This window comes from Oncorhynchus tshawytscha, linkage group LG01 (assembly GCF_018296145.1).
Source record: "Oncorhynchus tshawytscha isolate Ot180627B linkage group LG01, Otsh_v2.0, whole genome shotgun sequence".
In the NCBI taxonomy this organism is placed as follows: domain Eukaryota; kingdom Metazoa; phylum Chordata; class Actinopteri; order Salmoniformes; family Salmonidae; genus Oncorhynchus; species Oncorhynchus tshawytscha.
The window spans coordinates 59,402,082-59,426,272 of NC_056429.1; the positions used below are offsets into that span (position 1 = coordinate 59,402,082).

General features: G+C 41.7%; 2 protein-coding genes across 4 annotated transcripts in view; both read right to left on the reverse strand.

Annotated features, from left to right (window-relative positions):
• Positions 1-2,008: 2,008 nt before the first annotated feature.
• Positions 2,009-5,750, reverse strand: LOC112254417 (cyclic GMP-AMP synthase a). The gene is made up of 5 exons (XM_024426995.2): positions 5,142-5,750; positions 4,831-5,047; positions 4,463-4,726; positions 4,024-4,123; positions 2,009-3,855 (listed from the first exon to the last, which is right to left on the reverse strand). Exons 1-5 carry the CDS (start codon positions 5,604-5,606, stop codon positions 3,519-3,521), a joined length of 1,383 nt encoding a protein of 460 aa, XP_024282763.1. The 5' UTR covers positions 5,607-5,750; the 3' UTR covers positions 2,009-3,518.
• A 4,166-nt stretch (positions 5,751-9,916) lies between these two features.
• Positions 9,917-24,191, reverse strand: part of LOC112254405 (elongation factor 1-alpha, somatic form) — a 34,334-nt gene continuing 20,059 nt past the window's right edge. Inside the window, exons 1-8 of one of the 3 annotated variants that reach the window (XM_024426974.2) lie at positions 14,565-14,837; positions 13,090-13,256; positions 12,665-12,844; positions 12,145-12,441; positions 11,790-11,940; positions 11,448-11,704; positions 10,829-11,063; positions 9,917-10,713 (exon numbers count right to left, since the gene is read on the reverse strand). In XM_024426974.2, coding sequence (XP_024282742.1) covers positions 10,589-10,713; positions 10,829-11,063; positions 11,448-11,704; positions 11,790-11,940; positions 12,145-12,441; positions 12,665-12,844; positions 13,090-13,233 — 1,389 coding nt within the window. In that variant the 5' untranslated portion in view covers positions 13,234-13,256; positions 14,565-14,837 and the 3' untranslated portion in view covers positions 9,917-10,588. Of the gene's footprint in view, positions 10,714-10,828; positions 11,064-11,447; positions 11,705-11,789; positions 11,941-12,144; positions 12,442-12,664; positions 12,845-13,089; positions 13,257-13,591; positions 13,731-14,564; positions 14,838-24,191 lie in introns of those variants that run through there. The other 2 variants (XM_024426982.2, XM_042323834.1) reach the window with 2 other exon arrangements.

A 24,191-nucleotide genomic window follows, 5' to 3' on the forward strand; every position in this document is an offset into this window, starting at 1 on the left:
TAACGTGCTGTTTCCTATTTAACAACAGCAGATAATAAATAATGCTCAACTGGGACCACTGGCCGGCTCCCCTATCTCCACTGGGATTCTTTGCCTCTGACCCTATTACGGGGGCTGAGTCACTGGTTTACTAGTGCTCTTGCATGCCATTTCTAGGAAGGGTGCCAGGCTTTTATGCATTATACTCGACTTGAGTGGGTTGAGTCACTGACTTGATCTTCCTGTCCGGTCTTGCTCCCCCTCAGGCTCGTGCGGTGGAGGAGATCTTCATGGGCTATAATCAGCCTTTTGTCAGTGTAGTAAGTTGGTGGTCTGTTGATATCCCTCTAGTAGTGTGGGGGCTGTGGTTTGGCAAAGTGGGTAGGGTTATATCCTGCCTGGTTGGATGGTGCCACAGTGTCCCCCAACCACCCCTGTCTCAGCCTCCAGTATCTATGCTGCAATAGTCTATGTGCCAGGGGGCTGTGGTCAGTCTGTTATACCTGGTGTAATTATCCTGTCTTATCTGGTGTCCTGTGTGAATTTAAGTATGCTACCTCTAATTCTCTCTCCCTCCACGGGGGACCTGAGCCCTAGGATCATGCCTCGGGACTACCTGGCCTGATGACTCCTGGCTGTCCCCAGTCTACTTGGTTCTGCTGCTGCTCCAGTTTCAACTGTTCTGCCTGTGGCTATGGAACCCTGACCTGTTCACCGGAAGTGCTACCTTGTCCTGGACCTGCTGTTTTCTCCTTCTCCCTCTCCCCCTCTCTCTACCGCACCTGGTGTCTCGACCTCTGAATGCTTGGCTATGAAAAGCCAACTGACATTTACTCCTGAGGTGCTGACCTGTTGCACTCTCTACAACTTCTGTGATTATTTTTTGATCCTGCTGGTCATCTATGGACGTTTGTTCTTCAATATGTTCAATCTGGCCTTAATGGCCATGTACTCTTATCTCCACCCTGCACAGCAACCCCTCAGAGCCTGGTTCCTCTCTAGGTTTCTTCCTATGGTCCTGCTTTTCCAGGGAGTTTTTCCTAGGCACCATGCTTCTACGTCTGCATTGCTTGCTGTTTGGGGTTTTAGGCTGGGTTTCTGTATAAGCAATTTGTGACATCTGCTGATGTTAAAAGGGCTGTGTTATCAGTTTGATTGACCTGTGTAATGATTATGCTGTTTAATCATCTTCTTGATTTGTCACACCTGTAAAGTGGATGAATTATCTTGGAAAAGGAGAAATGCTCACTAAAAGGGCTGTAAACAAATTTGTGCACAAAATTGAGAGAAATAAGCTTTTTGTGCATATGGAAAATGTCTGGTATCTTTTATTTCAGCTCATGAAACATAGGACCAACACTTTACATGTTGTGTTTATATTTTTGTTCAATGCATATATAGTACACATAGTTTAGTTCTCTGTGAAATAAGTGCATTTAAAATGGTGATTTAGTTCATGTAGATACATTTCAATGTTAACACACAGTAACCAAAAACCTGATCAAATTTGCAGAAAACAGTAGAATGTTCACAAGTTTCCCAGAATTGTTTGCCAGAAGTTCACAAGTCGCCGCAAATTTGCCACAACATTCTGCCAAAACTACTTTGCATGTGAAAATATGAACTTGCAGCAAGGTTTTCCACAACTGTTTGCCAGAAGCCTGATATTTTGGTAAGGGAATGACTGGAGACGTAAGCAGAATATTGTTTATGACCACACACATGACCAAAATTACAGGCTACTCTGACACTGACAAACAATAGTGGTTTTAGCTCTAGGCTATTGTTACAGAAGCAGTAGGCCAGGGCTATCCAGCCCTGTTCTTGGAGAGTTAACTTTCTGTAGGTTCTCATTCCATCCCCAGTTGTAACTAACTTGATACAGCTTACAGTGCCTTGCAAAAGTTTTCATCCCTGTCACGACTTCTGCCGAAGTCGGTCCCTCTCCTTGTTCGGGTGGTGTTCGGCGGTCGACGTCACCGGCCTTCTAGCCATCACTGATCCATTTTTAATTTTCCATTGGTTTTGTCTTGTCTTCCTTCACACCTGGTTCCAATCCCATCAATTATATGTTTTGTATTTAACCCTCTGTTTCCCCTCATGTATTTGTTTGAGATTGCTTGATGGTATGTGACGTGCATGTATTATGTTGGTGTGTGATGGGTTTTGTACCCACTTTTGTTATTTTGTACATTTAGTTTTTTTGGAGTTTTATCAGCATTTATTAAACAACTCCGTTTTTACCAAGTCCGTTCTCCTGCGCCTGACAGTAGGGTATTTCACACATGCACATTCCAATTTATTGGTATACAGCTGAAAACACCTCTGCCCTCAGGCCTTAAATTCCAATGAATGGCTAATAATAAACTTGTGTGAACAAAAGCTGAACAGAAATACATATTGGGTAAACAGAGAGGCAACTGCAATGTGTTCACATCACACACACACACTCTCTCTCTCTCTCTGTTAGACAGTTCGAATCAATGACCGTGGTCACAAATATTATAGCTGGAGTTTCCCAGCATGCACCTGGACCAACTGTCACAGTCAGTTTCTAACAATTCAAAACAGCAAAACATACACCAGGGAAAATCTGTTTCTTCCTCTTGTTTTGGCCAAGACAGACACACAGGTGGACAAATACTCTGCAAGGAATAGATGGTGTTGACATCCTGAGTAGGTAGAATTTAGTATGGAATTATTTGTAAGCGATTTTTAAAAAGTTATGGAAAATCCTCACTGAAAGCTCATGTTAGCTCCTAGTGCTAAAACTACTAATATTTTGTGGTTTAGAGTCCAATATCCCATTGCCAATTGTCTTTGGAATCTGTAATTTCTTTCCCCAGAAGAAGAAGCAACTTGCAACTTCCATGCTGGAACCTCCAGTGTTCAGCCTTTTTTTGTGTTGCACATTTGTATGTTTATTTATTGAACAATGAATAGTGTTGTACTGAGTTTGTTTAACCTTTTACTTCAGTGGGCAAAATGTAGGGTCACACAGAGTGATTCTTGGTAGTCTTAAACAAAAGTATACACCTCAAACATGGTTATGGGCTTAAAAAAGAAGACACCTGTACCGTGTCAGATACAGAGTTGAGATTTATACATTTTTTACTTTGCATCCCAATATTACACTTATATACATCACAGAACACTGAAATATAACAAAACTGTTTGACATAGAAACTCCAGATTTTTGTCGGGTTTTTAAAAATAATCTTATGAATCGTTATGAAATTACAAAAAAATATATTAATAACATTCCACCCATGAGTCCTAAGAGCGCGCTTTTGTTCATTGACAGCAGGAAAGTGCTACATTACCTTTTATAATTTGTTGGAGGAGCAGTTGGCTCTCACTCAAAACTCGTCAAGTAAGATCTGAATGAAATTAAACTTCCGACTCCTCTGCTCTTCAATTCCTCCTGCCCATGCCTTTGCTTTAAGAATAGACAACATTATGAGAACCACCACTGTACTCCACTTATGCCTATTGGGCCTCTGGGTGAGTCATTAAAGGGAGGTGATCAAGGCCCTGACTCACTTGCGGAAAATGGGGAAACCATTGTTGCGTTCCTCCTCGATGCGCCGGGCCAGGAACTGACAGCTCTTGCGGTCATGGCCGGAGCCCAGTAGATTGTGTTTGGGGATAAAGAAGTTGGGGAGCATGCCATCTTTCAGGTGGCCCTCAAAGTCCTCCAGCAGCTGCTGGAAGCATGGTCCCAGCTGGGCCGCCTCCCAGTCGCTGTCCTGGGTCCTGGAGCAGCAGGCATGGAGCAGGGTGGTCTTGGCGTGGTAGGAACAGAACTTGGACAGACTAGGGTTCTCTGCCTTCAGCAAGCCCAACAGGTGCTTCAGAAGCTTCAGACAGAACTTCCTGAAGCAAGAAAATGGCAAGTCTAAGGCACACATGATAATACACAATTCATCAAAGGTTTAATGATGAGTTCATAAAATGTGTAAATTCATACGACTAGGAAAAATCCACTTGATCGTTATGACTACAGTTTTCATGTTTGTAGTATTCATTCTATAGTAGGCTTACCTGCAGCAGCGAGTCCCGCTGGCCTCGCAGCAGGTCTTCTGGGAGCCATGATTTGTTAGGATACTCTTTTCCACATGCGAGAATGAGATGCGCCATGCATCTGTAGGTAACAGGACAAGAAAAACACATTTAGGAAACTCAGAAAAAGGACATAGCTACATGCCACTTCCCCTTTCTCTGGAAAGGGGGGAAGCAGTGCTGAATTTATTTTTGACACCTATATGTGACCTCTAATACAGGACTAGTAAAGGCCCTAATTTCTTTCAACAATTTCAAAACATTTTTTATTCTGATTTTTGTTTGGGGTGGGGGGGGTCTGCAGGCTTCCTGATCGCCCTTTGCAACTCCCATTCATGAAGAAATCACAAATGAAAGTGATAGTTTTATTCAAGATATGTTAGCTTTAATAGTGTTGACTTAATGTTTACAAAAAGGTTACCTTTAGCGCAGACACCTTCCCGTTCCACCGTGCCCTTTCCCTCGTACTTCGGAACGAGGTAGTACCCCTTAAGCTTTTGTTCTTTCTTCACTTTGGTCCCGAGCCAGATGTCTATTTTGTCTATGCCTCCTTGGGTGAAAGTGGGCCAGCTCGAGCGGACCTCAAGACCCAGAACAATGTCCAGTGAGATAGGGACTGTTCCCGTCCCGTTTATCAGTAAGGTCACCGCCGGGCAACCCTTCTTTTTCTTCTCCAACCCCACGTCTTGATAGAAGTATGGAAAAAATAAACATTTTAATGAACAAATATTTTGCATACATACGCTACATTACAGGCATTTGGGAAACGCGCGCTACAGACGTACACACCTTTGAGTATCTTCACACACTTTTTAACCTCGTTTCTGAACTCCGTAAGCATTCCACTGGCAGATATTGTGTTGTCTTCACATAGAAAGCGATCCAACGAGTGTTTTCCTCGTTTGAACGCCACGCTGTAAAACGCCCCAACATCCCCAAACGGCCGAATGTCCACCCGCTCGACAGGCACAGTTAACATCACGTCAAATTCGTCGGGATTAGAAATCTATATTGATCAAAAAATCGTTAAACATTTGTGAAGCATGAAAGACTATTGGGTCACACTGGTGATGTATGATTGAATTGAATTAATGACCCACCTTTAAATTCTCGTAATAACTCCCAGTGCGCAGATCATTTACATCTTTGAAGCATTCTGTACACTTTTTCATGTGGTCCATTATATGCTTTACCGTGTCATTGACAATACTTGCTGATTCCGATTTCTGTTTCTTCTTAATCTTCAATTGTTCAATGGTTGTAAACAGGATCTTATTCGGATTTGAGTCAACGCTGTAACCTGTTTTGACCATCCTTGATCCGGTTTTAACTTCTACGCACTTCTGTGGCACAGGTGCCTTTTCCTCAGTGATGCGCTTAGGCTGCTTATGTTCCTTGGTTTTCTTGGGGTTGTATTCATCAGTGACCTGTTGCGTTTCCTTCTTAGTGTCTTTCACTGGTTCCTTTGGAGGTTGCCGGGCACTCTTGGCCCGAACCGGATTCTTGGCATGCGCTGGTTCCGGACTCTTTGCGCGCACGCTTCGTGGTTTCCCTCTGCCGCTCATTGTAGTAAGTATGATCGTGATGTGACACCGACGAGTTCAACTGTATTCTATGCTAGCTAAATGAAACTCTCTTCACTGTTTCCGTGTGATGAAAAGTAAATGTGAACACTCCCCTTTCCACATACAGAATCCGTTCGTCGCCCTCTTGTGTCGAAAGCTATTGAGACAGAGTAAACAAAAGCACATGCACGCCCACCGCTCACTTGTGTCATGTATGATTGCCCTGAAATGTGCTATTGTCAGGTAAATGACGTGAGAAATGCTTGTTGCTCCAAATCCCTATCTTCCATCGAGTAACTTAATGAACTTAACTTTCAGTACGATAGTGATAAATATGTAACGTTTACTATTTTACTCTTACATTAATTAACTATATTACTAAACCGGGGCAAATGACTACCCTAACCCAGTTAAACAAGTATAGGATGTCTCTTGAGATATCCATGAACCCCAGAGGGGCTCTTCAGGTCATCAGACTGTTAAACAGTCATCTCTATCCTGGACCATAGAGACTGCTGCCCTATCAACCTGGTCTCAGAGCATTTTGTGTTATTCTGTACGTAAATCTGAGACACTCTATTTAGTGGGATATGTTACATTTTGTATGGTATGCATTAATTTGTGGATGTCCATCATCCATTTCTCAAATTATATGTTATGAATTTGTATGATATGTTAAGAATTTGCAAAACGTAAAATATGTTACGAATGTGCAAAACTAATGATATGAAATCGAATATGTTGTGGCTAACGTTAGCTAGGTGGCTAGATTGCTAATGCTAATGTTAGCTAGTTGGCTAACATTAGCTAGGCTAGGAGTTAGGGGTTAGCGATGCAGTTTCTTAGACCACTGCGCCACTCAGGAAGTTCCTCCCACAAAGTTTTTAATGCTTATCAATTGCCTTGCACAAAGTACCAAAATACTAAAATACTACACAGGACTCTTAAAGAATTTAATTTAAATGTTAATTGTATTCTTTGATCACAGAAGCAATGAGGAAAATATGGAAAAAATAAATAAATAATTAAATGTTAATTATATAAAGCAGCCCGTGTAATCATCTGCCAGAGAGTAGCGCCAATCGGTCTGAGCCCCAAGTAATTGATTGGGACCGGATAACCGGAATTGGCCCGAGCACCAAGTAATATATGCATTTGGGCCAGATAACTCTCACTGGAATCGGCCAAGCCCCAAAAGTAAGAGATTTGGGCCAGATAACTCACAGCGGAATTGGCCTGAGCACCAAGTAATATATACATTTGGGCCAGATAACTCACACCGGAAGCGGCCCGAGCATCCTAGCCATAATTAATACTGCCGATGGCGGCTCAGACTCGGCCACATGACGTCGGCCAAGTCTGACTCTCAGCCGAGTGCCCCGACTCTCAGCCGGAATCGGCCCAGCTCCACTGTGCTAGCTGGGTAAGGTTAGGAGTTAGGTTAGACGGTTAAGGTTAGAGTTAGCTACAAGAGTTAAGGTTACTAACTTGAGTGTTAGTAAGGGTTAGCGAACATTCATGGTACAGTGCCTTGCGAAAGTATTCGGCCCCCTTGAACTTTGCGACCTTTTGCCACATTTCAGGCTTCAAACATAAAGATATAAAACTGTATTTTTTTGTGAAGAGTCAACAACAAGAGGGGCACAATCAGGAAGTGGAACGACATTTATTGGATATTTCAAACTTTTTTTTAACAAATCAAAAACTGAAAAATTGGGTGTGCAAAATTATTCAGCCCCGGGGGGGGGTAGACCCCTGCTTGTTTGATGTTTGTATACAGGGGGAATGATGATGTCTGCTTTGTAACATTAAAAATGCACTTGAGTTCATAAGCATGACACATTGCGAAAATACCATGCATATTGCTCAAAACGGACTAAATGTACTCATAATTTGTATGGGGTATGGTGGCCATTGGCTCAATTTACCCCATGGCTATTGGCTCAACCTACCCGTGTTCAAAAACACATGAATATATTAGCCCACACAGCTACAAGGATGCACTTTCATGCTGGGTTAAGGAACTCATATTCTAGCTTATAGAGACCCCAACTGATGTATAAAACAATCTTAAAAATATGTACTTTGGTTTAGATACAAGCATGAAACCTATACAGTGCCTTGCAAAACTATTCTTCCCCTTTGCTGTTTCTCCTATTTTGTTGCATTACAACCTGTCATTTTAAATGGATTTTTATTTGGATTTCGTGTAATGGACATACACAAAAAAATCCAAATAGGTGAAGTGAAATGATAAAAATAACTTGTTTCCAAATATATATATTTTTTTAAACGGAAAAGTGGTGCGTGCATATGTATTACCCCCTTTTCTATGAACCCCTTCAATAAGATCTGGTGCAACCAATTACATTCAGAAGTCACATAATTAGTTAAATAAAGTCCACCTGTGTGTAATCTAAGTGTCACATGATTTGTCACATGATCTCAGTATATATACACCGGTTCTGAAAGGCCCCAGAGTCAGCCACACCACTAAGCAAGGGGCACCACCAAGCTAGCGGCACCATGAATACCAAGGAGCTCTCCAAACAGGTCAGGGACAAAGTTGTGGAGAAGTACAGATCAGGGTTGGGTTATAAAAAAATATCACGGATATATCATATCCCACGGAGCACCATTAAATCCACGATTAAAAAAGAAATATGAATATGGCACCACAACAAACCTGCCAAGAGAGGGCCGCTCACCAAAACTCATAGACCAGGCAAGGACAGCATTAATCAGAGAGGCAAAAAAGAGACCAAACATAACACTGAAGGAGCTGCAAAGCTCCACAGCGGAGATTGGAGTATCTGTCTATGGGATCACTTTAAGCCGTACACTCCACAGAACTGGGCTTTATGGAAGAGTGGCCAGAAAAAAGCCATTACTTAAAGAAACAAATAAGCAAATATGTTTGGTGTTTGCCAAAAGGCATGTGGGAGACTCCCCAAACATATGGAAGAAACTCTGGTCAGATTAGACTAAAATTGAGCTTTTTGGTCAACAAGGAAAACGCTATGTCTGACACAAACCCAACACAGTGAAGCATGGTGGTGGCAGCATCATGCTGTGAGGATGTTTTTCATCGGCAGGGACTGAGAAACTGGTCAGAATTGAAGGAATGATGGATGGAGCTAAATACATGGAAATTCTTGAGGGAAACCTGTTTCAGACTTCCAGAGGTTTGAGACTGGGACGGAGGTTCACCTTCCAGCAGGACAATGAAGGATACTGCTAAAGCAACACTTGAGTGGTTTAAGGGGAAACATGTAAATGTCTTGGAATGGCTTTAGTCAAAGCCCAGACCTCAATCCAATTGAGAATCTGTGGTATGACTTAAAGATTGCGGTACACCAGCGGAACCCATCCAACTTGAAGGAGCTGGAGCAGTTTTGCCTTGAAGAATGGGCTAAAATCCCATTGGCTAGATGTGCCAAGCTTATAGAGGCAAACCCAAAGAGACTTTCAGCTGTAATTGGTGCAAAAGGTGGCTCTACAAAGTATTGACTTTGGGGAAGTGAATAGTTATGCACGCTCAAGTTTTCCGTTTTTTTGTCTTATTTCTTGTTTGTTTCACAAAAAAAAATATTTTGCATCTTCAAAGTGGTTGGCATGTTGTGTAAATCAAATGATACAAACACCCCAAAAATCTATTTTAATTCCAGGTTGCAAGGCAACAAAATAGGAAAAATGCCAAGGAGGTGAATACTTTTGCAAGCCACTGTAACACAATACATTTATTCGACTGTGAAAATCAGTTTTTTGGACCTAACTTGCTTACCACTTTTCCCATGTGGTTTCTTCCTTCAGACACCATGTATATAGCCTCGCTATAGTCATCTTACTGCTTCTGTTTAATAAAAAAATAAAAAAGTTGTAAATTATTATTATTTTTTTTTACATATCTACTTTTACTTAACACTTTTTTCTTAAAACATTGTTGGTTAAGGGCTTGTAAGTAAGAATTTCACTAAGTATTCAGCGCATGTGACAAATCAAATTTGATTTGAAGATGACATCTTCCTTAAGATTCATTTTGTGTATGGTTTCCTAGAAAAAGGTGGTGGCTCAAGTAACCCTTCGGCTCAAATTACTTCACTCCCCTACTGCCCATTCTGTCTATACACACCATTCAAATACATTCTGTATACATTTACATTCTGGTCCTGACATTGCACGTTCTGATATTGCTCAACCTGTGTGTATTGTTAATGTATTGCTAGATATTGCTTCATTGTCGGAGCGAGAAACAAGCATTTCGTGCACCTGCGATTGCATCTGCAAAAACGGTGTACGTGAACATTCTGGTTGGTTGAAACATCTTTAATGTCATGAACAGGGCTTCTGCCATCTTGAACAGAGTAAGATGCAACAGCTTCTGCCAATTAAAACGTTTTCCAGTGCAAAGTTAACAAAACGCCAATTAAAAGTGCTTGGAGTGTCAACAATTGGTCTGCTCAGTATGCCTAGAGTGAGACAAATGTAAAATGTTTAGCTTTTTTGTTTCCTTTATAGCTATAATACAACATACACTTAACTTTTCTCAAATGTTCTACTTATAAGAGTTTTAAGTTGTATTACCATAGGCTGCTATAAAGCACCAGGTAGTTTACAAACAAACACTAAAAGCAAGACAACAGACTGCGTGAAGAGTGAGTTATAACCGCACCCCTCTATGGTTAAAATATCTCACACACAGGGAACATGGTCATTCACTTATTTAACAGTACACGTTTAAAACTAGCAATGTGCTATTACAACGTAAATACATATGAATATAGCCACTTTGAAATGGGAGTAAGAACAAACACTGTCTTAAGGACTAAGCTTTTTTTTTCTTTCCTTCTGATACTTTTGCGATGCATTGTGATTATTAACCAGTTCTTGACTATGGAGTTGAAGCAGCCAATAGGGGGGTGGGGTTGGGTGACCACTGTCCTGCCATGGGTGACTCTGGAGTCGGCAGCACAGCACAACATTCATTTGGTCTTCTGGGCCTTCTGGGCAGACTTGGTGACCTTGCCAGTGGAGGGAGCTTTCTTCTCCACACCCTTTATCACCCCGACTGCCACTGTCTGGCGCATGTCACGCACTGCAAAACGACCTGCAGAGAGAGAGAGAGAGCGGATGTCAGATCAATGGTAACTTCAAGGGAGAGTTGAATGATTTTCAAAGAATTCCAACCAGGCCCAAGAGAACTACTACCCAACAATACTCACCCAGTGGAGGGTACTCAGAGAAGCTCTCCACACACATGGGCTTCCCCGGGACCATATCCACAATGGCGGCATCCCCAGACTTCAGGGCCTTGGGGTTGTCCTCCAGTTTCTTGCCTGAGCGACGGTCTATCTTCTCCTTGAGCTCAGCAAACTTGCAAGCGATGTGGGCTGTGTGGCAGTCCAGCACCGGGGCATACCCAGCACTGATCTGACCTGGGTGGTTCAGGATGATCACCTAAAGGGGGGAACATCAGACACAGTTAACATGGTTGTTCTGTCAACACCTGTATCAGCACTGATGTGGTAACCATGACATTCAATGTTGGCCCCTTTTTTGACAAAAAAAGTTCCCCACAGCTCATCACACTGTGCCACAAATATATATTTGTGAGAAAAGAGAGAAGAGCAGTATAAAACAGTGGAAAGAAAAATATGGGATATTAATAGTAACTACTAAGCTGTATCATCGCCACAAATACTTTTATCCATGTGATCATTACTGTGTATCATAGCTAAACATAATAATTATTTGTAGTTGTATGACTTTTGGTTCTATGGTTTTTACACCTCTACAGTAGTTTGTGTGTGTGTGTGTGTGTGTGTGTGTGACCCTGCCCACCTGAGCAGTGAAGACGGCTGCCTCCATTGGGGGGTCGTTCTTGCTGTCTCCGGCCACGTTGCCACGGCGAATATCTTTGACGGACACGTTCTTGACGTTGAAGCCCACGTTGTCTCCGGGCATTGCTTCGGTCAGAGCCTCGTGGTGCATCTCCACAGACTTCACTTCAGTTGTCACGTTAACAGGGGCAAAGGTCACCACCATGCCTGGCTTGATCATACCCGTCTCCACACGCCCCACGGGCACTGTGCCAATTCCTGAGTGAGAGAGGATAAGAAAGTGAACGTGATAAATGTATCATCATTATGGATGTACAGCCTCTAGGGTGGGTGTGATGCTCACCTCCAATCTTGTAGACATCCTGAAGGGGCAGGCGGAGGGGCTTGTCGGTGGGGCGGGACGGGGGCTGGATGGCATCCAGAGCTTCCAGCAGGGTGGTCCCGGACGAACTGCCATCCTTCCGGGTGATCTTCCATCCCTTAAACCAGGTCATCTGAGCATGCAGGAGACAGGAGTTAGCAGTATGTTCAATGCAAAGTTATGAAGTGTGCTGTGCTACACATTGACGTACTTCAAATTAAAGTGGAGAGCAGATTATATTACATATAGTCATAGATGGCTCACTGTGGCTGCAACGCTATCCTAGAATAATGACCAGAAATAACAAGAAATGCGCTTTAGTTTTGTGCTTACGTACATTAGGACTGGCCTCTAGCATGTTGTCTCCATTCCAGCCAGAGATAGGAACAAAGGCTACCATATCCGGGCTGTAGCCAATCTTCTTGATGTAGGTGCTGACTTCCTTCACAATCTCCTCATAGCGCTTCTGGCTGTAGTTGGGCTCAGTGGAGTCCATCTTATTGATTCCCACGATCAGCTGCTTGACCCCCAGGGTGTAGGCTAGGAGGGCGTGCTCGCGGGTCTGCCCGTTCTTTGAGATGCCCGCCTCGAATTCCCCCACGCCAGCCGCCACGATCAGCACTGCACAGTCCGCCTGTAAACACCAGAACATGGGAATAATGCATATAATAAGCTTTCAAAAAAGTAATATGCTACGAAGGCACTTTACGACTACTGAATTTGTCTGGGGTTATAGTACAGCTATAAGCTAACCTTGAAAACCAAAGCTGCAAGTTTAATAATAGACTTCCAGGCCCTGCAAGTGAAGACCTGGCAGGTGTCTGTGTGTAAGGAAAGACTGTCATTGTGGTTCAGACCTGGGAGGTTCCAGTAATCATGTTCTTGATGAAGTCCCTGTGTCCGGGAGCATCGATAATGGTGACGTAGTACCTGCTGGTCTCAAACTTCCACAGTGAGATGTCAATGGTAATGCCACGCTCCCTCTCTGCCTTCAGCTTGTCCAGCACCCAGGCGTACTTAAAGGAGCCCTTCCCCATCTGAGAAAACCACACATCACTGGTTGTAAACATGTTACTGAGGAGTAACATGGTGGTGAATTTTACTCCCAAGATGAAGGATTGTCGCATTTTTGACACAGTGTTTTCTTGTCTAAGTAGCCTATAAAGATGATTGGATAATACAATATAACAGCAGTCTACAAACCCTTTTCATAACACGTCGGCTAACAGAAGAACAGACTATCAAGAGTTGATTGCAGAGTACAGTACGAACTCCTACTCACCTCAGCAGCCTCCTTCTCAAACTTCTCGATGGTCCTCTTGTCAATGCCACCACACTTGTAGATCAGGTGGCCAGTGGTGGTGGACTTTCCAGAGTCCACGTGGCCGATCACCACAATGTTGATGTGAAGCTTTTCCTTGCCCATGGTTAAAGTGACAGTGAGAGAGTCTACAAATGGAAAACACAGCACGGTCAACAGATCTTAAGGGATTTCCTTGGCAAAAACACAGCAGGGAATACATTGAATTATAGCACAAGGACACTACAACTGACTTGCCATTGCGTAACAGCCCCAGCAGCTACTGCCTCAGTATAACTTCTAAGGGCAAGCACAGTTTACACACAGTTTACACACACAAACAATTTCACATATTTGTCACCACGAGACAAATAAGCAATCACTTAATGTCAGCAAATTGGGCATCACATCAGTGGGCACAGAATTGTGTCAAGCTCAAGACACACTGACAGTTTCTTCCCTGTCCTCACATCCCTCCACACACCTCTCTTCTTCCACTTAGCAGGCCAGCTAGTTATCCCTCCTTTCTTCTGCCACCACAGCTCAGCTCAGTAATGAGACATTGAGACGATCAGATCTTATGTCATTGAATATCCTCCGTATTCCGTATCAATTTAGCTAACTATAGCCTCACAGATAGTCCTCCATTTTGTCATGATCCTTGCCATTGGAAGTGCAGCAGCCATTTCTGAAGCCAAACTACTGCAGTGGATGCATGCACAGGTTAAATGAAGGGGAATAACATGTCAACAATTTCTGGCTTTTCTAGGACAGTAGTGTGGATTCATTTTCATTGACTTACAACATGACAATGACAGATAAACACAAGATCATCACAAATTCACCTAATTTTGCAATTGCCACATTAATCAACACCCTAGGTTGTTATTTATTTATGACATAACATTTCATTAGCTGAGTAATGTATGGAAATGGTTACAGTAGCCAGTTCTGCAAGATTATCTATGTGCACTGGGAGCTGATACCAGATATAATCAGAACTGAGTTATTTTTACTATAAAATTCTGGTAGCTTTGCAATAGTTTATTTTTCTTTGCAATAGTTTTTTTTTTCTCCACTGTTCATTTTCCTTTGCTGTCCATGTATTTAAAAATAGGTGACTAGAAAACGGGGGCGGGTGCTACAATTAGCAGCGCGACCAGATAATTCTAAGGGAGTCTAGGGGATTTAGCAGGCTTTTCGAGCTCTCCTTCTGCCTCTGCCGCCATGTTCTCTCATCCCTCTGTTTACTGGAATAGACTATCTATGCGCATTAGCGGCCGACTGTCGGCTTCCAGCGTCAATGCAATATTCACACGCACACAAACATTACGGACAACAATATTATAAGGACACATTGAAAATAGATAAAGATAATTCAATCATTCGCCATTTACAGCATTGCATTTGAGAACAATTTAACAAAGGGTGAAATATTATCGGAAACTGTTGCCTACCTGCTCAAACGACAGTCAAGTTCGGTGCTGAATGAAAGACCGTGTGTGACGAGATGCTGATCCGCTTATATCCCAGACAGTAGGGGGTTATGCAATTGCGCTCAATTCTCATACCCCCTCCTAGACCGTCCTAGACAGAGCATCAGAGCAAGGGAACGAGTAGATAAGGCACACTCAACTCCGTTTTCTTACATTGAGGCACAGTTGAGTTACGATAACAGGTCCCGCGTTTTGCTAGCGACAACATTGAGCCGCCATCAGTCCATACTTAAATTGTAATTATGAAAACGCCTACCCTTCCTATACAACCGCAGTCCTTCCGCGTGGTGCTGAAATTCAGACTTTTAATAAAAACTTTTATCGAATACAACACCTGACTTTTTCCTAATTTGTATTGATCAACTTAATTTGAATTCGTCAATGAAAGTGTTAGCGGTTAGGGATATAATCCGTACAAGTATTTTCGGAGAGAAATAATAATTGTGTATAAACTAAATAAGGTCCTATAAATAAGACCGACCCTATAACATAAGCATGGACTCCTAAACATGATGTCCTGCTATGGAAGTAAATTAAAGACAATGTATTGTGTAGGCATTGTGAAGTATGACTTGCACATGTCAAATATGAGTTGCACCTGTATAATCCGTGTTGTAGTTGCATAAAATATTTGCAAACATGTAAAGTGTTTTGAGAATAAATGCAGCAATACTCGCAAACACGTAATGTGATGTGAAAAAATATAACACTTGCAAACATGTAACTTGATATGTGAATAAATTCAATACGATTTGCAAGCATGTAACTCAATTTGAGAATGAATGCAATTTATTTACAACAATTGCAACTGGTGAATCCTCTGTTTTGTAAGAGCTGCTCTGCAAGCAAGTGTAGCACATGGGGATGTGTGAAACGTACTCATCAGCGGGCAGTGTCCCCACTTGCGCCAGCGAATAGCTAGCTTTTCGCGTGATGCCGACTGGTAAAACCATAGTGTGTACTGTATATAAGACGCTTCAGGAGGGCGGTCACATGTGCGAGCGAGGCAGAGGTCCCGAGTTCTAGCCTGTTATGGGCCAAAGCGGAAGTGGAACCACTAATCAGTGGTGTAAAGAATTTAAGTAAAAATACTTTGAAGTACTACTTAAGTCGCTTTTGGCGGTATCTCTACATTACTATTTATATTGATAACAACTTTTACTTTTACTCCACTACATTCCTAAAGAAAATATTGTACTCGTTACTCCATAAAAAAAAAAAAAATGAATGAAAAACCCTAATGTTAAAAAAAGGATACAATAATGAGATGTATCCACCAATCCAAAGAAAATAATAGGTGGGAGCTAGACAGCACGCTGTGCCGCTTTGTGGACAAACGACTCTCACTGTTAGGTTGGAGAGACATGTATCTTGTCAGTATATCCATAATCTTTGGTGGTCCTCGCTAAGTAAGCAGCATGACGTCCTTAACAGCGGTGCCTGGTAACTAGGATCTGCAGTTGCGCTCAGCGGCTGTTAATAACAAATGTCAAGTCTGTCACTCAACCATGAACTGAATTTACTTGCGGTGCTTGTATAATGATTCCTAAAGAAACAAACAAGTAATTCATTGATTGTTAATGTGTAATTAACAAGGAGTGGAGCAAGGAGTGCGATTTTGATTGTTGAGTATTTTCTCAACAGCCTTTGTGAAAGAGCGCGACCCTGCCCTACGTATTTCACTGGTTTGGTTTGTGACTCACTGACACCGCCGCTGGTTAGAGGGGAATAAGGCAGTCCAAGAGTTAAAACACATACATAACTTTTATTCACACACAGGACAAGATGAACACGAGGTATATGTTTCTGTAAAGGTACAGAAACAGAGAGATAATTAATATACAAATGGAAAGCAATGAATAGAGCAGGATGAATGTCTGCATATGAAATGGGCTAAAACAGTGAATAAAAAAATGGAAGAGAACCGCAATAGCACAATAGGCAAGGACCGTCTCTAATAACCAGGTATTAAATATTAGTACAATAATAACAGCAGAGTTAATGTAAACATCTTACCTAATACTATACAATAAGGCTATACAAATGGGAAACATAAATAGCAAGCATTACACTAAATGGTAATAATTGCCAATCCTAATAACAACTTCAGCATATAACATTGTAATAGCTACGTAGCCATACAAAGCCAAGCTAAACAACCATAATTTACTCAAGCATCCCATGCACATACTTGTATGTCCACCCACAATCACAGACTGGAATACCAAGTTCAGGTACAGTGTGGTAATCTTTACTCCCTTTTGAGAGTGTGGTTCAGGCTGGCTAGCCAATCAGGACCTGGAGAGACTGCATGGTTAGAGCATACACAGGGGTGAGACACATGGCTGTTGTCCGATTGGCTGAAGCCATGAGCTGGAGGAGCCGTGATCTCTCACGTGAAGGGGAGAAAGGGTGAGGAAGGAGGATGGGTGAGAGTCATTCAGCATGGCTCCAGCCAGACATAAACAACAACACACACGCTGGAAATTAGTCCCACAGCGCCCTCTGCAGGGACATTCTGTAAGACTTGCACAAAAAACTGAAAAACGAATCATTTGGGGTGCTGCAGTTCGAACTATACTGTGGTAATCGCCCTCGTGGCAGTCAAGCAAAACCTTACAAACAATATTGCAGTCACAGTGCAGTAAAACTGAATTACACTGCAGTATAACTTGCAGTTATAGTGCAGTATGCTAGAAATACTGCGTCCAAAATAACACCGTTTTTTTACTGCAGTAATTTTGCAGTGTAACTGCAGTTACAGTTATTCTGCAAGTACTGCTTCCAAAATACCACAGACGACTGCAGTTACTGCACTTTTACTGCAGTTTCAAAACTGCAATCTTTTTTTGTAATGGTAATACATTCCGCAAGTAGTCGTTCAAAATCTTGTCCGGTTGCTGCCACAACTAGACCTTGTTTCAAATGTAGCAAGAAATAATCATATTTTTATATCTAGCCAACAACAAATGTACATCGTTTAATGCACAATTTTACATGACTCAGTCACAAATAACATCCCTATAATAAGCCCCTTATGTAGCGCTGCACGACTTCAGGATTTTTGGAGTTGACTCCAACCAGGAGTTGACTCTTGCTCGACCCAAAACACTTGGAAACATGCCTACCTATGCCTGGCTGTGGCCCTGCCATCTCTCTCTCTCTCCCTCGCTAGCTCTCTCTCTTTGCTGTGAAAGATGTGAGAGTTTGTGTTCTCAAAGTATACTATGTAAATTAGTTTCCTCCTTTCAAAAATACAGAATCGTAGAAGTCTTGACACCCAGAAATAGGAGTCGACGGGCAAGGACTGGTGGAATCAATTCTTTAGGACGTGACCCCACACTACTACCCTTGTGGTGAACGAAAAGTGAACAAGAGGCTTGTAGCATCAATACTCTTTGTTCGCCGGTAGGCGGTCCTGTGTGCTCTGGGCATTACTGATGCAAATTAATGAAATAAGTCGAAAGATTTATTATTTTCAGTGGGCTAAAGTACTTAAGTAAAAATACTACAAAGTACTACTTAAGTAAAAGTTCAGATACAAATAGTTAAGTAGTTTTTTGGGGTATTTGAAAACTTTTACTTCACTACATTCCCAAAGAAAATATTGTACTTTTTACTCTGTACATTTTCCCTGGTACCCAAAAGTACTAGTTACATTTTCCCTGGTACCCAAAAGTACTAGTTACATTTTCCCTGGTACCCAAAAGTACTAGTTACATTTTTATTGCTTAGCAGGACAGGAAAATGGTCAAATTCATGCACTGGTCATCCCTACTGCCTCTGGCCTGGAGGACTCACTAAACACAAATGCTTTGTTTGTAAATTATGTCTGCATATTGTAGTGTGCCCCTGGGTTCCATAAATTAAATAAATATTTAAAAAATTGTTCCGTCTGGTTTGCCTAATATAAGCCATTTGAAATTATTTATACTTTATACTTAATTATCAAAGTTATTTTTGCAATTACATTTACTTTTGATACTTAAGTATATTTAAAAGCAAATACTTCAAGTAGTACTTTACTGGGTGACTTTCACTTTCACTCAAGTGTGACAATTAGGTACTTTTTCCACCACCGGTTAATTTCACTGAACAAGTCGAAAAGATCTGTGTCAGTAAAAAGAGCTGAACTTCCCAACCCTATGTGCTTCTTCCACTTGTGTAGAGACTCATTCAAGGGTTTTTCTAGATTTTTTACTATTTTCTACATTGTAGAATAACAGTGAAGTGATCAAAACTATGAAATAACACATATGGAATCATCTAGTAACCAAAAAAACTGTTAAACAAATAAAATATGTTATATTTGAGATTCTTCAAAGTAGTCACCCTTTGCCTTGATGACAGCTTTGCACACTCTTGGCATTCTCTCAACCAGCTTAATGAGGAATGCTTTTCCAAAAGTCTTGAAGGAGTTCCCACATATGCTGAGCACTTGTTAACTGCTTTTAATTCACTCTGTGGTCCAACTCATCCCAAACCCTCTCAATTGGGTTGAGGTCAGGTGATTGTGTAGGCCAGGTCATGCAACACTCCATCACTCTCCTTCTTGGTCAAATAGCCCTTACACAGCCTGGAGGTATGTTGGGTCATTGTCCTGTTGAAATACAATTGACAGTCCCACTAAGGGCAAACCAGATGTGATGGTGTATTGCTGTAGAATGCTGTGGTAGCCATGCTGGTTAAGTGTGCCTTAAATTCTAAATAAATCACTGACAGTGTCACCAGCAAAGCACTCCCACACCATCACACCTCCATTTTTCACAGTGGAAAGAAATTCCACAAATGAACTTTTCACAAGGCACACTGTTAATTGTTATTTGAAATGCATTCCAGGTGACTACCTCATGAAGCAGGTTGAGAGAATACCAAGAGTTGGAAAAGCTGTCATCAAGGCAAAGGGTGGCTACTTTGAAGAATCTCAAATATAAAATATATTTTGATTTGTTTAACACTTTTTTGGTTACTACATGATTCCATGTGTTATTTCATAGTTTATGTCTTCACTATTATTCTACAATGTAGAAAATAGTACAAATAAAGAAAAACCTTGAATAAGTAGGTGTGTCCAAGCTTTGACTGGTACTGTACATGGATTACGATAATGGCATACTGTGCTCTCTCTGTATGTAAACCTTACAAAAATATAAACACAACATGTAAAGACTTGGTCCCATGTTTCATGAGCTGAAATAAAAGATCTCAAAAATAATAATAATAAGCACAAAAAGCGTATTTCTCTCAAAAGTTATGCACAAATGTGTTTCCATCCTTGTTAGTGAGCATATCTCCTTTGCCAAGAAAGTCCATCCACCTGACATGTGTGGCATATCAAGAAGCTGATTAAACAGTATGATCATTACACATGTGCTGGGGACAATAAAAGGCCACTCTAAAATGTGAAGATTTGTCACACAACACAATGCCACAGATGTATCAAGTTTTGAAGGAGCATGCAATTGGCATGCTGACTGCAGGAATGTACACCAGAGCAGTTGCCGGAGAATTTGTTTATTTCTCTAGCATAAGCCGCATCCAATGTCGTTTTAGAGAATTTGGCACACCAGCCTCACAACCGCAAACCACATTTTTTATTTAACTTTATTTAACCAGGTAAGCTAGTTGAGAACAAGTTCTCATTTACAACTGCAACCTGGCCAAGATAAAGCAAAACAGTGCGACACAAGCAACAACACGGAGTTACACATGGAATAAACAAGCGTACAGTCAATAACACAATAGAAAAAAAAGAAAGTCTATATACAGAGTATGCAAATGGCGTGAGGAGGTAATGCAATAAATAGGCCATATTAGCGAAGTAATTTCAATTTAGCTAATTAACACTGGAGTGATAGATGAGCAGATGGTGATGTGCAAGTGGAAATGCTGGTGTGCAAAAGAGCAGAAAAGTAAATAAAAACAATATGGGGATGAGGTAGGTATATTGGGTGGGCTATTTACAGATGGGCTATGTACAGCTGCAGCAATCGGTTAACTGCTCAGATAGCCGATGTTTAAAGTTAGTGTGGGAAATATAAGTCTCCAGCTTCAGCGATTTTTACAATTCGTTCCAGTCATTGGCAGCAGAGAACTGGAAGGAAAGGTGGCCAAAGAAGGTGTTGGCTTTGGGGATGACCAGTGAGATATACCTGCTGGAGTGCGTGCTATGGGTGGGTGTTGTTATCGTGACCAGTGAGCTGAGATAACGTGGAGCTTTATCTAGCATAGACTTATAGATGACATGGAGCCAGTGGATCTGGCGACAAATATGTAGCGGGTGCCAGCCGACTAGAGCATACAGGTCGCAGTGGTGGGTGGTATAAGGGGCTTTGGTGACAAATCTTTGGCATTGTGTGGTGTGAGTGGTTTGCTGATGTCAACGTTGTGAACAGAGTGTGTTTATGGTATGGGCAGGCATAAGCTATGGACAATGAACACAATTGCATTTTATAGATGGAAATTTGAATGCACAGAGATACCGTGAAGAGATCCCAAGGCCCAGTGTTGTGCCATTCATCCCCTAGCATAACCTCATGTTTCAGCATGATAATGCACAGCAAGGATCTGTACATAATTCCTGGAAGGTGAACATTTCCCAGTTTTTCCATAGCTTGCATATTCAGACGTCACCCATTGAGCATGTTTAGGATGCTCTGGATTGACATGTACGACAGAGTGTTCCAGTTCCCGCCAATATCTAGCAACTTTGCACAGCCATTAAAGAGGAGTGGGACAATATTCCACAGGCCACAATCAACAGCCTTTAAGGTATCTGTGACCAACAGATGCATATCTGTATTCCCAGTCATGTGAAATCTATATAAACGCCTAATGAATTTAATTAAATTGACTGATTTCCTTATATGAACTGTAACTCAGTAACATAATTTAAATTGTTACATTTACATTTAGTATAAAAGTATTGTGTAATATTTGTTAAACGCATTTCTAACGTTTTCAGTTTGCCAGATTATCTGTGCCAGTATGTTTAACAACCAAGTGTCAAGTCTTCGTGTCAACAGTAAATCGATTTCTTTTCATGAAAACTTTCTAAATGATGCAAATGTTTCTCTGCTCATCGATACAAGCACTTAGACCTCACTACAGTGTCCAAAAAACTATTGAGCCAAACGTAAAGAATGTGTTGTGTTTTGTATAGTACTCACGGGTTGTGGCATTGCTTCCCGACCAGTCTCTTCATGGCAGTCTACCCTTTTGTCTATGACTTGCACTACTTCTTCTCCACGCTGCATATCATTAGCGCGGCTGCTGGCCGCTGCCGGCCACTACCATCCTCTACTTCATCATGATCGTGGCGCTCATATTCTTTTTCTTCACTCTCAACGACAGTTCCACACTACACAAGCCTAGACTCTAACAGGTTTTAGCAGAGGAACTCAAACAAATCTCCTGATTTTCACTAACAAACACAGTGTTGTAGCTTTTAGCAGCCTTTGGCAGATTCATCGGCTGTTTCCAGCCACCCCTCTCAATAGGAATTTTATCTGCCTTTAATAAATCTCCATTTGTGGAATAGCGAGCCGGGTCAGTTGAAATTGGATGTTTTTTGTGTCTGTGCTCCTGCAGTGCTGGGATCCTGTGTGCGCTTTCATTAGTTTTGTGTTTTTATTAATTTATTACTGGTACCCTCCTACCTGAGCGGCATGAGGCCTGTGTGGTGTCACACTGTTAAAATCATCCCAGTGTGGAGATGAAACATTTGATTGTTGCCAAGCCACATGCTCTAAGTCCTCTCTGCTCTACCTAGGTGTTTAAATGGGCTGATGTGGATACAGTAATACTAATACAGAGAAAACCATTGTAAATGTGTTTTTTTCATCTTTACTGCTTTTCCCCTTATGACATTGTTTTTACCACTTCATGGCCCTTAAAAAAAACTCTTCAGGATCTGACCCTTTTTTTCAATTTTCGCTGCAAATGACATACCCAAATCTACCTGCTTGTATCTCAGGACCTGAAGCTAGACACAGCAGGGGTTCAAACTATAGAACCCAGTTCCTACATTTGAATATAAAAATTGATTTTATCAAATAAAACTATACTACATTTTATCTCTGGGACCATCAGGATGACAAATCAGAGCAAGATTACTGAATGTAAGTACATTATTTACCTTCAGAGGTGAATGTATCAAACCAGTTACCGTGATTAAAAGATTGTTGTTGTACACTCTCCTCAAACAATAGCATAGTATTGTTTTCACTGTAATCGCTACTGTAAATTGGACACTTCAATATAAGACATGTCTATGTTGTGAAAATTTGGCTGTTACTTACGTCATTCTAGTCACATTAGTGCACGTTAGCAACAACCGTCCCGGTATAGGGACACCGATTCCTTAGAGGTTTAAATCTGTAGTCTGAAGCATATGCATACATGCCATCAATGTCACGACTTTCACCGAAGTCGGCTCCTCTCCTTGTTCAGGCGGCGTTCGACGTCATCGGCCTTCTAGCCATTGCCGCTCCATTTGTCATTGTTCCATTTGTTTTGTCTTGTTCCCCGCACACCTGGTTTACATTCCCTAATCACATTGTGTATATATATTCCTCTGTTCCCCCCCATGTCCTTGTGTGGAATTGTTTTGTGTTACGTGTTTTATGTGACGCACCAGGCTGGTTTTCCATGTTTCTTTCATGATGTATGTTTATTTGGTAACTATAGCTTTTGTGACTGTTTTCGTGCTTTGCACTTTTGCCATTTTTGCTGGAGGTTTTGACACAGTTGCTGTTTGCTCCTGCCTAAATAAAGTGTCTGCCTGTGAGGAGGAGCGCCCAGAAGTTCGCCCAGGAGACATATGTCTCTGAACCCCTGTGTCAGGGGTACATTCGGCCCTCCACTTCACCCGCCTCCTCAAGTTTCTTTTTTTATAAAGAAGGAAGAGGGAGGTCTGCGCCCGTGCATTGACTATCGAGGTCTCAATCAAATCCCGGTGAGGTAGTTACCCCCTACCTCTCATCGCCACGGCGATTGAGTCAATGCACGGGGTGCGCTTCTTCACTAAACTGGATCTCAGGAGGGCTAACAACCTGGTCGACTATCCAGAGCGTGTACCGGGAAAGGTCTAACCACAGGAACAATGGGAATCCCTAAACTAAGGGCGAACGCTCTGTCGATAAAATTCCCAGCCGCGCCTGAATCGACGAGCGCCTTATGCTGGGAATGCGGGGAAAACTCAGGAAAACAAACACGAACAAACAGGTGTAGTGGTAGTAAAACAGACAAAAATGTGGCAAAGCAATTCACTTTTTGTCCTGAATATAAAGCATTAAGTTAGGTTAAATCCAATACTGACACATTACTGAGTACCACTCTCCATATTTTCAAGCATAGTGGTGGCTGCATCATGTTATGGGTATGTTTGTAATTGTTAAGGACTGGGGAGTTTTTCAGGATAAAAAAATTAACGGAATAGAGATATAGCACAGGCAAAATCCTAGAGTTTTCCTCTAGGATTTTGCCTGTGCTAACTCTATTCCATTTAGTCTGCTTTCCACCAGACACTGGGAGATGAATTCACCTTTCAGCAGAACAGTAACCTAAACAAACAAGGCATATCTACAC

Bases quoted from the DNA above. Each gene is read 5' to 3' on its own strand.
- LOC112254417 (XM_024426995.2), bottom strand. From the start codon at position 5,606: ATGAGCGGCAGAGGGAAACCACGAAGCGTGCGCGCAAAGAGTCCGGAA. The intron at 5,048-5,141 runs GTGGGTCATTAA...TGATCAATATAG, and splicing joins GTTATTACGAGAATTTAAAG to ATTTCTAATCCCGACGAATT. The intron at 4,727-4,830 runs GTGTGTACGTCT...ACTTCTATCAAG, and splicing joins GTGTGTGAAGATACTCAAAG to ACGTGGGGTTGGAGAAGAAA.